The sequence below is a fragment of the Ornithorhynchus anatinus genome, chromosome 10 (genome assembly GCF_004115215.2).
Source record: "Ornithorhynchus anatinus isolate Pmale09 chromosome 10, mOrnAna1.pri.v4, whole genome shotgun sequence".
NCBI lineage: Eukaryota > Metazoa > Chordata > Mammalia > Monotremata > Ornithorhynchidae > Ornithorhynchus > Ornithorhynchus anatinus.
In genome coordinates, this window is record NC_041737.1 from 34,830,692 (window position 1) to 34,845,718 (window position 15,027).

The 15,027-nt window shown below is 42.3% G+C and overlaps 1 protein-coding gene across 2 annotated transcripts in view; it reads left to right on the forward strand.

The window, feature by feature from the left end:
* IMMP2L (inner mitochondrial membrane peptidase subunit 2) overlaps positions 1–12,546 on the forward strand; it is a 912,519-nt gene extending 899,973 nt beyond the window's left edge. For both annotated transcript variants that reach the window (XM_029073516.1, XM_029073517.1), the window contains one exon: positions 11,900–12,546. In XM_029073516.1, coding sequence (XP_028929349.1) covers positions 11,900–12,019 — 120 coding nt within the window. In that variant the 3' untranslated portion in view covers positions 12,020–12,546. The remainder of the gene's footprint in view (positions 1–11,899) is intronic.
* Positions 12,547–15,027: the final 2,481 nt, after the last annotated feature.

Here is a 15,027-nt window from a genome sequence, read left to right on the forward strand (position 1 = left end):
TGACAATCAGACTTTCTTCATTTGCTCTTATCAAAGGAAGACCAGTTTGGACAGCCAGTGCTCCAGCCTGCTCATCAGAGGATCATTCATTCATTCTACCCTCTTGGCCATCCCTAATGTCTGTGTCTCATTTAAACCTATTTTTCCTTTCGTTCTGTCTGGGGCATTTTGGTGTTTCTGTGAACTCTCCCTGCAGTTGGCAGCCTCCTCTTCCTCCCCTGGCCTGGCTGTACCCCTCTGTTGCCTGCCCTGTTCAGCTTGGGTGCTTTTCTATGCCTGTAGAACACTGAACTAACCTTCATGAAATCAGCATGGTTTCTTCTTGCTCCACACATGCCCTATCTACCAGTCAATCAATGGTATTTATTGAGCTCCCACTGTGTGCAGAATGCTGCACTGAACATTTGGGAGCATACAATACTATAGCATTTATAAGATACGATCCCTGCCCTCAGGACGTTACAGTCTTAGAGCGGGTGACAGTCGTTAAAGTCAATTACAGAAAGGGGAAGTGGCAGAGTACAGGAGTCTGATTCTCCAGGAGAGACTTAAATCCAATGCCCTAGTTCCTGGAAACGTGCCACCTTATCAGTATTTTTCCCTAATGATCCTAGGAGAAGTTTTGGTGGGCTGGCAGAGCATTCTCTTCTCCCTGCCAGGACCATTGATGTTGCCTTTTTCTAGGGGATTGCTCCCAGGAGGTTGCTATAGCATAGCCAGACCCTCCATTTCCTTGACAACCTAAATGTGCTCCTGGGGCATCTCAGGACCCAGATTCAGGGACCCTGAAAAGGCCTGGGAAAGAATAATGCCCAACCTTGGCTCTGGGATGAATCTGAGGAGCTCCTTCTCACTCATACCAGGGGTCCTCAACTAGGTATCCTCTAGCATCCCAGGAGAGGATATCTGAGCTCCCCATCCCTGAAGGATGTTTTGGCAAAGGTACACAGGAACCCATCCTGGCTGGGGCTAATTAAGTGCTGGGATCACCACCTACCTGCAGGAACCACCCATGGACCCACCCCAGAGACCTGTGTGAGCCCTCATTGATGCCAGGAGCCTTCCTGCTCACAGTTAAGTTGGGGAACTGAGTCACAGGTGAGGAGCGTCTTACTGGAGAGAATGGGCTCCTTGTGGGTCACATAAATATGGTGTCCATAAGTCTTCTGTTCTCTTTCCCAAATTTGGATCCAAAGTTCAGAACAGACTCCATTCCTCTTGAAATCTCCTTGACCCCAATTCCACTCATTTCTTTCCTTTCTGTCATTAGCTGATGGATGGCAATGAAGCTCCAATAGTGAGGAAACTGTGATAGAAGCCAAAGTAATTGAAGATTCATATGAATTTGAATCATAACCCAGATGCAACTTCCTGATGGCTCCATTTTGCTCTTGAGCCAACACTGAATTATTTTTATGAAGTTTGGGTTAAGCCTCTAGAATTGCTTTGGAGTTAAAAGAATTGTTGGAAAAAAATAAAGTAACTTTTCATTTATAGCGATTGGCCCTTTCTCCTTTAGTAGAACTTAAAGATGGCTGTCCAAAAAGCTTTCTGATTTTATATGTGACTAGACCTTTATAAATACCTGCCTCTGTTATAAGTCTGAAAGAAAAGAAAGTAATGATCACTGTCAACTTCTCAGATTTCACTGTTGTTTAAAGTAGCCTTCTACGGTATAACAGTTCTTACCCTCATTGCTGAGAAATCTAACCAGCCTCTTTTTCTGATGCAAGGGAACAGAAAACTCAGTAAACTTATGGTGGAGGTTAGACTACATTTATGAAAGATTATGCCCTCCACAGTTTGAAAGTAGCTGAGTGGTACCTTCCCCTTTCTTGATGTTTCAATGAGATAGTCATGCTAAGGCCCACTAATGTGGTTAAAGTGTTCGGTTTTTTCCATTTTCCAAGAAGGTCAAATGCAAGGGTGTCCCACGACGGATAGGGTGGGGTCCTCTACACCAAAGTCATGCAGCTTGCATGTGGGAATTGGGAAGTGGGATTGAGTTCTTCCATTATGGAAGGTGGGTGAATGAGAAGGGAGCACAAGAATAAGGGATAAAGAAGCCATCTGTTCTACAAGGAGGAATGGCCACCCCTTTAAGGTAGTTCTAATGGAGATGATGATGGTGAAAACTTGTTGGGCTGATTATTTGCAAGGCTGATTGAGTTTTACCTTTACCTGAAGATTGTTATGTGCCTTTGAAGGTGACAGGAGATGCAATTACAAAATAAAGATATATAACTGAATTTTCAGAAGAGCATAATATCGGTGCTTTGAAAAGAAAACAAGTGGCAAGTCAGGAGCAAACAGGACTTTAGGGAGGCTAGAAAAGTGTATGAGGAGTACCTTATGAAGTGTGTACCAATAATGAAATATTCTCCAGCTTCCATTAAAAGTTGGAAGCTGGCTAGGAATTCAGGGGGCTTCCTGATGACTGTGGTATGATAGGTGTACTTAGAATTTCAAAACAGGAGAGATGAGACTCTGATGACTGTGGTATGAAAGGTGTACTTAGAAATTAAAAACAGTAGAGATGAGACAGCTAATTCTTTAGCTCAGTCTTACCAGAAAAAACTATAGAATCATAATTCCCAACTTTTTTTTTTTAGCAGATAGTCAGAAGTACTAGACTGAACTGTGGTAAACCCATCAGAAGTTTAAAGCAATTTAACTAGATATAAACAAACTCCCAAGATAAAAAAAGAAAAAGCTTTGAAGGAACTTAAAGGGGAAAGTTGCAGAACTCCTGGTGTTCTATCATTACTAATGGCCACTATACTCATTCTCCCTCCTACATAGACTATGTCCAACCTGATTAACTCTTATCTACCACAGTGCTTAGTATATTGCTTGACACATCGAAAGTGCTTAATAAATGTTACTATTATTATTATTATTATTTTTGTTAATTTCAATGTAACTCTCAACTCCAGAAATTATAGGTCAGTGAATAGCTAAAAAACCATAGCCTCTTGATGGAAAGACACTAATTTCCCGGAGTTTGTTGTAGGGAAAGGTAAAAGTGTGAATTAAGGGAATTCGTTTCCAAAAGGCTTCTGAGAAGGTTGCTTCTTTTAAAGTAAAAAAAAGTGCAAAACAAAACAGTAGCTTTGGATTAAAATAATGAAAAACCATCAGCGTTTAAGAGACAGGATGTTTTAAATGACTGATTCATGGTGTTGTCTGTAAAATAGACTTAAGAGTGGAGGCAGGAAAGTCAATGTGTAGTTTATTACAAGTCAGCCTGGGTATGAGGAGAGCTTGAATAAGGGTAGTGACAGTAAAGGTGGAGAGAAAGATCCATCCGTATTACAGAGGAAAAACTAGTAGGATTTATAGACAGATTGAATTTAGAGAGTCAAACGTTCAAGCCTGGGAGGACCCAGGGGATGAAGAATAGTGGTGGTGTAGAGGTTGATGGGGAAGTTAGGAAGAGGAGAAGGTTTTAAAGGGAGGATGAGTTCAGTTTTAGACATCATGACCTATTCCAAAGGGCTGAAGATGGGGATTTGGAAGTCAGAGGCAGAGGGCTGGCTGAGAGGGAATGACTAAAGGAAATATAATCCAAACCACAAACATCTAGCATGGAGCTCTAAATATCATTGTCAACTGTTCCTAAATCATCAGTCTAGTGAATAGCAATCATTCAATCAATAGTATTTATTGAAAACTTACTCTATTCAGAGTACTGTACTAAGTGCTTCGGAGACTGCAGTAAAATAGAGTTGGTAGACGAATTCCCTGTTAACAGTCTGGTGGAGGAGGCAGGACATAAAATTCATTCAATAGTATTTATTTAGTGCTTACTATGTGCAGAGCACTGTACTAAGCACTTGGAATGAACAAGTCGGCAACAGATAGAGACAGTCCCTGCCGTTTGACGGGCTTACAGTCTAATCGGGGGAGACGGACAGACAAGAACAATGGCAATAAATAGAGTCAAGGGGAAGAACATCTCGTAAAAACAATGGCAACTAAATAGAATCAAGGCGATGTACATTTCATTAACAAAATAAATAGGGTAATGAAAATATATACAGTTGAGCAGACGAGTACAGTGCTGAGGGGATGGGAAGGGAGAGGGGGAGGAGCAGAGGGAAAGGGGAAAAAGAGGGTTTAGCTGCGGAGAGGTGAGGGGGGGTGGTAGAGGAAGTAGAGGGAGAAGGGGAGCTCAGTCTGGAAAGGCCTCTTGGAGGAGGTGAGTTTTAAGTAGGGTTTTGAAGAGGGGAAGAGAATCAGTTTGGCGGAGGTGAGGAGGGAGGGCGTTCCAGGACCGCGGGAGGACGTGGCCCAGGGGTCGACGGCGGGATAGGCGAGACCGAGGGGCGGTGAGGAGGTGGCCGGAGGAGGAGCGGAGCGTGCGGGGTGGGCGGTAGAAAGAGAGAAGGGAGGAGAGGTAGGAAGGGGCAAGGTGATGTAGAGCCTTGAAGCCTAGTGTGAGGAGTTTTTGTTTGGAGCGGAGGTTGATAGGCAACCACTGGAGTTGTTTAAGAAGGGGAGTGACAAGCCTAGATCGTTTCTGCAGGAAGATGAGCCGGGCAGCGGAGTGAAGAATAGACTGTGAATTATGGATGTATACCTACATGCTCTGCCACTTGTCAGCTGTGTGACTGTGGGCAAGTCACATAACTTCTCTGTGCCTCAGTTCCCTCATCTGTAAAATGGGGATTAAGACTGTGAGCCTCATGTGGGACAACCTGATTACTCTGTATCTACCCCAGCGCCTAGAACAGTGCTCTGCACATAGTAAGCACTTAACAAATACCAACATTATTATTATTATTTTTATGGGGTTGAGGGTGGGGTGAATATCAAATGCTATAAAAGGGTACAGATCCAAGTGCATGGGGGATGCAGAAGGGAGAGGAAGTTGGGGAATTGAGGGCTTAGTTGGGGAAGGCATGTTAAAGGAGATGGGATTTTAATATGGCTTGGAAGGTGGGAACAGTGGTTGCCTGTTGTCTAGGAAGGGTGTAGGAGTTTCAGGCCAGAGGTTGGATGGGCCAGGGGTTGGCAGCGAGAGAGACAAGATTGAGATACAGTGAACAAGTTGCCATTAGAGGAGTGAAGCTTGTAGTAGTGAGGTAAGATAGGGATGGGTGAGCTGATTGAGTGCTTTAAAGCCAATGGCAAGGAGTTTCTTTTTGATACGGAGGTGGATGGGCAACCACTGGAGGTTCTTGAGGAGTGGGTAGTCATGGACTGAATGTTTTCTTAGAGAAATGATCCAGGCAATAGAGTGAAGACAAGACTAGACTGGAGAGAGACAGGAGGCAGGGAGGTCAGCAAGGAGATTGATGCAGTAGTCAAGGCTGGATATGGTAAATTCTCTGATCAGGATAGTAACAGTTTCTTTGGAGAGAAAGTGGCAGATTTTAGTAATGTTTTCAAGGTAGAACCGGCAGGATTTGGTGGCATTGAATATGTAGCTTGAATTAGAGAGTTGAGTTGAGGATAAGGGCAAGGATATGGGCTTTTAAGGCAGAGGATAGTGATGTTGTCTTCAATGATGGGAAAGACAAGGCTAGTCAAATGGTATTCAGTAATTCTCAAACATCCTTAATAAATTCTGGGCATCATCAGGAAGGTGAAAAAAGATGAAACACATAACTGCTACTCTGTGGCATGCCTGCATCTGAAATACTGTATGTAACTGGTTACTGCATGCTGGGAAGGACATAATGGAATGAAAAGAGGTATAGAGGAGAATAAGATTATCAGGGAGATGGAGAAGTTTCTAAATGAGGACTGACCTTCAAATTTCACATCCAATCTGTTGCTAAACACATTTTCCAGATCCACTTTTGCTTCTCCATCCAACCAGCACCCCTCCTGGACCAGACTCTTAGCATATCCCAGCTGCATGACTGTCTCATTGGTTTCTCTGCCTCCAGACTCCCCTGTCTCCAGTCCATAATCCACTCTACTGCTCAGATCATCTTTCTAAAGCATATTTCTGTACATAACTACCCATTCCTCGGAAACCCCCGATGGTTACCCATTCATTCTCATGGCAAACAAAAACTCTGTACTATTGATTTTATGGCACTTCATCCCCTCTCGTCCGCACAGCTATTCACTCTCTTCTCCTCCCTCACCCCAGCTGCACTCTCTGTACTTCCCAATCCCTTATTTTCACTGTGCTGTATTATTAACTCTCTGGCCTATGGTCCCTGGCTTCCACGCTCTCCCCTGCCAGGAACTCTCTTCCTGTGAAAAACCACCAAATCACACCATCCCCATTTTTGAAACACTTTGAAAACCCACCTCCTCCCAAACAGTTTTCCAGGTTCATTTTTCTTCTCCCTCTGTCCCTTCCCTAATTTTTTTGTGTCATTTTGTCACTTTTGTCCCTACCATTTTACATACTACTATTTCTTTAAATTTGTAAATTCTTTTCTGTGTGACATCCAGGAGAGCCTACTCCTTGGAGATGATGGAGAAAGCCCGAGAATGTCCAATCAGGGATGAAATGTCCCCAAATGGCAGCTTTCAGACACTTTAGTACTTTGAAGTTCTCCATCTCCCTAAAAATTGCTACTCCCCCTTTCACCCCCTTGCTCTAAATGAAAAGTTGGAACCTCTGTTTTCTCCCCAGCTAAGTTGTATACGTCTTATGGGTTGGAATTGGGTTTTTTTCTTTTTTTCCATGGTAGTCCCCAAGCGCTTAGTGCTCTGTGCACAGTAGCCATTCTACAAATACTACTGATTACTTGATTGATAATATATTGACTCTTTTTCTGGGCAAAGGTTGAAGGGAGTCCTGTTTAAAATCTACAAAATCACAATGGGAGCAGAAAGCACAAGCACTACTTTTGGTAAATAAGAAGTTAATAAATAATAAATTATTAATTATTATTAATAAAGATAAATGATAAGGTTATTGCATTCCCTTAAAACTAATTTTTAAGAATTTCTGCATGATACTGTGAGGAAAAGGGAGCAACTGAAGGTTTCTGAGGAGTGGGAGACATGTGCAGAATGTGGTTTTAGAGAAATGATCCTGGATTCAGAGTGAAATATGGACTGGAGGGTGCAAAGACTGGAGGCAGGGAGATCAGCGGCAGCTGATGCACTAATCAAGGCAGGGTATGACAAGTGCCTGGACTAGCGTAGTGGTTATTTGTATGGAGAAGAAGGGACAAATCCTGGAAGTGATGTGAGAAAAGAACCCAGCAGGGTTGGTGACTGAATATGGATGGTGAAAGAGAGGGAGGAGTCAAAGATAATGTCACGGTCATAGGCTTGAGAGCCGGGGAGGGTAATGGTGGTTTTGGCTCTTATGGGACAATTAGGTGGGGTAGAGCATCCAGGAGGAAGATGAGGAGTTTATTTACACAATTTCTCCAAGCACCAACTTGGCGAGATGGAGCCCTAGTCTACTTTATGGTTAAAATTGAAACCATCAGAAGTGAACTTCTTGATCACCCCTTCAACACCCTTCAACCACTCCTGCCTATTTCTCCTGCTTCTCAGCAGTTTTTCAAGGGGCAGTGTTTTACTTTTTCTCTAAATTCACTTTCTCTATTTGTGCCTCTAACCCTGCCACTTCTCACCTCCAACCCTGCCACTTCTCACCTCCTACCTCTCTAGTCACTTTTTCTAAGTTTTACTTGCAAATTCCTATTCTGCCTCACATCCTCTTACTGTGAGAGTTTGGCAGGACTCAGTTCTTGGTTCCCTGCTCTTCTTCTACACTTACTCTCTCAAGTTTCTCATGTAGATGATTCCTAAATCTACCCCTCTAGTCCTGACTTCTCATCTATTCTATAATCTACAATTCCTCTTGCCTCCATCTGGATGTCCTACTGGCCCTTCAAAGTCAATAGTTATAAAGCAGAACTATTCATCTTTCCCTCTCATTCAGCTTCTTCTCCATCTTTCCCTTGTCCTTCAGTAGCACCACCATCATCCCTGCCTTATAAATCCACAAACTCAGTGTTAAACTGCAACATCTTGCTGTCATTTGATTCTCACATGGAAGCTACTGCCAAATTGTGCCAGTTTTCCTTATACATCTCCCAAATCACTCCCTTCCTCCCCAACAAATAGCTAAACCCATGGTCTAAATTCTGTCTTATCATGATTAGACTATTGCATTAGCCTCCACACTGACCTCCCTGCCACCAGTCTCTTCCCCTTCCAATCTATACCACACCCATGAAATGTACTCTCAAAGCAGCATGGCCTATTGGATAGAGCACGAGTCTGGGAGTAAGAAAGACCTGGGTTCTAATTCCAGCTCCACCACTTGTCTGCTGTGTGACTTTGGACACTTCACTGTACTTCTCTGTGTCTCAGCTACCTCATCTGTAAAATGATGATGAAGATTGTGCCCCTCATCGGTCTCACCTTCCCTCCGTCACTAAAATCTGCCCATTCCTCTCCATCCAAACTGCTACCAAGTTAATACAATCACTCATCCTATCCCTCCTGGATTACTGCATTAGCCTTCTTGTTGATCTCCCAGACTCCTGTCTCTCCCCACTCCAGTTCATACTTCACACTGCTGCCTGGATAATTTTTCTACAAAAACGTTCTGGACATCACCCTGCTCCTCAAAAAACTCCAGTGGTTGTCCATCCACCTCTGCGTCAAACAGAAACTCTTCGCCATTGACTTTAAAACACTCCACCACCTTGCCCCCTCCTACCTCACTTAGATACTTTCCTACTACAACCCAGACCACACACTTGGCTCCTCTAGTGCCATCCTTCTCACTGTGCCTCAGTCTCAACTGTCTCACCGCTGGCCCCTTGCCCATATCCTTCCTCCTCAAATCTGACAATTACTGTCCTCCCCTTCAAAGTCTTATTGAAGGCACATCTTTTCCTTGAGGCCTTCCCAGACTAAGTCCCTCCTTTCCTCTTCTCCTACTCCTTTCTGGGTCATCCTGAATTGCTCCCTTTGTTCTTCTCCCTTTCAGCCCCATGACACTTATCTGTAACATGTTATATGTGTAACATTTATTTATATTATTGTGTGTCCTTCCCCCCCACAGACTGTTAGCTCGTTGTGGGTATAGAATATCTGTTTACTGCTGTATTGTACTCTTCCAAGAGCTTAGTACAGTTTTCTGCACACAGTAAGCACTCAGTAAATATGATTGAATGAATGAATGATATGTGACAGAGCCTGTGTCCAGCCTGATTATCTTATATCTACCACAGCATTTAGAACAGTACCTGGCATATAATAAGCGCTTAACAAATACTTTAAAAAAAATCTATGGAACACATTTCTGCACTCCTCAGTAACCTCTACTGGCTATGCATTTCCCTCCACATCAAGCAAAAACTCCTCCTAATCAACTTCAGCTTTTGCCATCAACTTCCATATCTGCTCTCGTCTTTCACTGCTCCCAATCTTGTTCTCTTTGTTCCTTTCAAACTAACCTTCTCACTATACTTTGTTTTTCACTTTCCCATCTCCTTCCCTTCCTCACACTGTTTCCCCAGCTTGGAATTTTTGCCCTCCCCAAATCTAACAAACCAGAACCCTGTCCATATTCAAATCCATTCTATAATCCCATCTCCTTCAACAAGCCTTCCCCTGTTTTCAGTGCATTCCCATCCTCCCATCTCTAGCACTTATATACTTATTTATGCCTATCCTAAGCACTTGTATATGTGTTTATTCAATATAATTCAAATTTATTCCTTTTGATTATTTTATTAATGAATATATTTATGCCTTTCTCCTCCCTTAGAGTGCAAAATCCTTTTGGGCAGGAAGCATGTTACATCTTAATTTTGTACTTCCCAAATACACAATAATAATTATGTTAATAATCATTATAATTATATATGTTAAGCACTTACTAAGAGTAAAACACTGTTCTAAATGCTAAGGTAAAGATAAGCTAATCAGGTCGGACACAGTCCCTGCCCAACATAAGGCTCAAATTCTCAGTAGGAGGCAGAACAGCTAATTAATCTCCATTTGACAGATGAGGCAACTGAGGCACAGAGAAACTAAGTGACTTGTCCAAGGTCATACAAGAGGCTGTTGGCAGGGCCAGTATTAGAACCCAGGTCCTCTGACTACCAGGCCTATGCTCTTTTCAGTAGGTCACACTGCTCGTTGGGCCTTGCTGCTTCTCATATACATACTTTGTATGTGCATGTCACTTGGTGGGTGCTCAAAAAATGCTCTTACCACCACCACTACTTCTAGTTTGCATTACATTGTTTACAATCTCATAATCAAGTCAATTTTATTATGTCTTTTCAGTATTCATGTTACTGATGCCACTGAGGTTTTCATAATGTGGCCTGTTGGAAAAAGAGTAGTAGAACAGGGCTTTGCACATAGTAAATGCTTACCAAATGCCATCTTTATTAGTAGTATTTATTAAGGGCTTACTTTGTACAGAGGACTTGCACTAAGCTTTGGAAGAGGATACACAGGTGGGAATTGAACACGGTCATGTCTCTTGGGGAGCTCACAATCTAAGATTTTAAGGGGAGAAGGGATTGGAGACAGACACATCAAGAGTGATGAATTATTAAAACACAGAAATAATTAAAAATTGGGCTCAAAATCTTGGTGGGGATGGAGGAGTCCGAGAATGGGTGGGAGCAGCTTTTATCCCCAGCCTGTTGGTCCTGGAGCATGCTGGGAGTAAGAAGCTCTGGGTTCTAATCCCAGCTTTGCCACTGGCTTGTTGTGGGAACTTGGGAAAGTCACTTAACCTCTCTGAGTCTCAGTTTCCTGATCTGTTAAATAGGGATACAATACGTGCTATCCCTCCCCTTATATTGTGAAACTGTGTGAGACAGGGACTGTGTCCAATTTGATTATTTTGAATCTACCACAGCACTTGGAATAGTGCTTGGCACATGGTAAGTGTGTAACTAATACCCTTATTAATATCCTTATTATTATTAATAAATATATAATAATATCATTTTTATATTATATTATTTATAGTATAGTAAATAATAGTAATTATTATTAATTACTGTTGTAATTATTATTGAGTACTTTTAATTTTAAAATGAATCATTTATCTTTGGGAAGAAAGAGAAATACCGAATTTTTTTTCAATGAACAGCAATATCCCTTAGAGTAAAATATAAACTTAAATAAGGAATAATGGGAAATTAATGAGTCCTGAACAATTTAATACACTGAATCAAATTCTAGGTTCTGTAGAACCGACCAGGGACAATTTGGGGGGTTTCTCACATTTAAAAAAAATCTATATAGTAGGACCTGACCAATATGTGGCTAGATCATTGAGAATCAGTGTGAGAAGGCATGTCTTCAATGTGGCTTATCCCTTTAATACTTAAAATAGTTCACCTACCGTAATTTTTGCTTTGGAAAACCAAGATTGTAGGGGAGTATTTGTACATCATCATTATCATCACAGTATTTGTTAAGTGTTTAGTATGACCCAAGCACTGTATTTAGGACTTGGGGTAGATACAAGATCAGCAGGTTGAACACAATTTCTGTCCCCAACAGGGCTTACAGTCTAAGGCAAAGGGAGACCAGATATTGAATCCCCATTTAAAGAGGAGGAAACTGTAGCACAGATAAGTTAAATGACTTGCCCAAGGTCACACAGCAGGCAAGTAGTAGAATCAGGATTAGAACCCAGGTCCCCTGATGCCCAGGTCTGTGCTCTTTCCACTAGGCCATGTCACCTCCCTATATAGGTTAAATGCAAAATATTTTTATCTAGCTCCCCTTTTCATGTATGGAATCATTGGAAACTCCATTGGAAGTTTTGAGAGGACTATAAATCAGGCTGACTGTTTCAAGAACCAGTTTACCTCGGGTTTGTCTGTTGGCGCCAAAGCTGAATCCCATCCCCTGAACCCTTGGGGAAAGTCTTAATGAAGTGGTAGAGAGGTGAATGTTGACCCTTTCTCTCTGATTGATGCAGGTTTCGCTGGGGCTCCTCCATGCTCAGGCCACTCATATTCTCTGGCCCCCACAGCGCTGGCAGAAGCTGTATCCCATTCTTCCTCCAGACCGTGTGCCCATTCACAGTCAGAAGGATTAATATGAGGACCTGGAGGCACTGGTGCTGGAATGACATCCACATTCCCAGAGGGGTCAGAAGGAATGGAAGCACCTGAATTCTGAACCAGACAACGCTGCCCAAGAATATACACAGGTCACTCTATGACTTCGCCTGAAGGAGAAATATTTTCTTGAAGATCACCCCAGAAGGGATAGCTTTTGAATTTGATTAAGATTCAACCATTCATCAGTACAAGAAAATTACAGAGCTAAAGCCGTAACTATTCCATTTCTTCCTGTAGCAGGTTTGATTTGGTTTTCTCAATTTGTTGATCTTTTTAGTGTATTTGATTTGCTATATGATGCCTAATACATCCTGGAAGCAAAGATTTTGTTGAAAGTTAGTATAGCAGTCATCATTCATTGCTCAGCTTGAATTCAAAGAAACAGTTACTCAGGACTACTGAGTATTTTGAATTGTCATCTCCGGAAGAGTATCATTCACTATTGGATAGAGAACTGTACTGTGTCACATTAAAATGAAATAAAAAATGCTTGTTTCATTCATCTCTTCTGCTTGTCATTTTTTTATTGAAGTCAGAAATGTGTTGGATTTGAATAATTTGAAAGCTGGAATAAGCCAAATTCTCCTCTTCAGCTCCAGATCAAGCTCCTCACATCTCCCCTAGGAATTAGAGTGAGTTTGTCTCCATTTGTCTACTATTTAGGGCAGGATGAAATTGAGATTGAATTCACAGATTTACCCTCCCAGTTATGACTTGGCAAACACAGGATCATACTGTAAAGGGCCATTCTGAAAATTCAGCCTGTGTCAGTTGAAAGTTTCTGTATGAGATGTAGCCTGGCACCTTTTTGATCTTTGAAAGGATAACACTGCTCCCACAGTAATTCTCAGGATATTCTTGATTCCTTAGTGAATTCTCTGTTTGCCAATCAGCTTCACCCTTTACTGATGGTTTTAGTCAGCTCCACTTTCACAGGACACCCTGTAGAGATACAGACAGCATCATCCTGCTTTAATTATCTCATGTACCTCTCTCTACTCCCTCAATGGTATCCATGTGGTCAGATGTCATTTCTATTCCAAGACTTCCTCTGTTCTTTCTTTGTTCAACACATTTTGAGCCAATTTAGATTTTTCATGTCTCTCTCACTTTTTACAGGCTTCAGTTCTTGGAGATTTAAAGAAGAAAAATTCTAACCATTCTGAGGAATTATTTTAAATGACTTGGAGTGAGGTAACATTTCCAAAATGGAATTTGGGCTGAATTTTTTTTCTTCAAGGAACACTGGTATGTCCTTAAGATAACAGGGAAGTATTGGGCTGAGGCAGAAGGAGATCTATCTCCCACTTCCATTTTGTAGCTTCAGAGGAAAGAGAGCTCCTTTGCTAAATTGTGGACTACCCTAGCCTCCAGCAACAGATGGCTGCCCTCATAAAGCAGGGTAGCCACTCATTGTAGAAAGTAAATCACCTAGGTATTTGGTTCAATTTGCAAAGGAACTGCCATGCGGGTTATAGTCTCCTTTGAAATTATCTCCCTTCTGCTTAGACTGTGAGTCCTACGTGGGACAGGGACAATGTCCGGCCCAATTATCTTGTATCTACCCCAGTGTTTAGGACAGCACTTAACAAATATCACAAAAAAAAATGCCAAAGGGGTCTATTTGATCCCTGCTTCCTGTTTCAAGCAGACACTTGAAATTCTGATCAAATAGCATTTTATCAGAAGTTACAAAAAACCTGGGTTCATGATAAATGTAATGAGAGAAAAGTTATTATTTTCCCTCTAAAGCTTCTCCATTTTCATGGTTTGACTCTTACTGAAGCCCATCATCAGCTTGCCTAAATTCTTTTCAAATGATGCAGTGGGCCATGCCTGACACTGTGATAGAGATCTGACACCCATATACAGCACTTTGAGTTGGTTACTGTGCTTTGGCTATGACCGTCATTATCAAAGTGTATTTTCCTCAACCATCACTTATATATAGCCAGTTCTTCCTGGGGTTGGAGGGCTTGCTGTTTCATCTCCTTTCTTTCCTCATTCACAAAGAGAAACTGGAACAGAATATTTTAGCTCATCTATGTGGCTGCGGCAAGCCAGTGCCAAGTTTAATAGTGAGTCAGGTTCCCAGGATAAAGTGTTTAGTGTTTATTTGGATTGGCCACCAAGCTTTCACTAAGCAACCAGGCCCTGCCACGCTGCCTCACACCGCCATGCACCAGTGATAGAGGCAGGCTGCACTCAGCACACTGACCCAGAGGTGTTCTGTGTTCCTGTCTTTATATAGTATTTGCGGGAGCACCCGGAGCTTCCCGCTTCCACATACCAGCCCCATTCTTGTAGTCACCACCTCTTCTACTTTTTCTCCACATTGCTATAGAGACTTTGAAGAGAATAGTAAATCCACATGTAGAAGTTTCCTCTTATTTAGTTTTGGAGTGATTACTCTTCCACCTCTTTCCGCTTTAGTTTACCTTTTGGTTTCTGCCAATTTGGGTCCTGCCGGCCTATAGGTCACTTTTCCTGTAAATCTGGATGCAGGATATGCTGATAATGAATCTCCAGTGGACGAAGCCTGATGCAGGTGGAACTCCCTGAAGAACCCCTCGAAGAACAGCAAACTCTGAATTGTTGTGTGCTACCTAACAGAAGGAACATTTCCTTTGGTGTGTTTCAGACTCCTTAGAGGCAGGAAATCCTGAATATAACTATATTCTGCACATTTCTGCCACCACTCCCAGTCAGGTGCAGCACAGAGAACTGAGAGACAGTAGCTCACTCCTAGTCAGGTACCTTTAATCCCACTCCTTCCCAGGAGATCTCAGCACACAGCTCCCGACCCAAGTACTGAGCGCAGGCCATTTACACAGGTGGGGTGGGACCACTTACACTTATCACATCCACTCATTTCTATAAAGTCACCTCAGACAGATACAGTCAGCTCCCCTTAGCCCTCCTGAAGATGGTCCCCTCAGCGCGAATGGTCATTATTCCCTGTCCTGTCAGTCAGATTGTGACT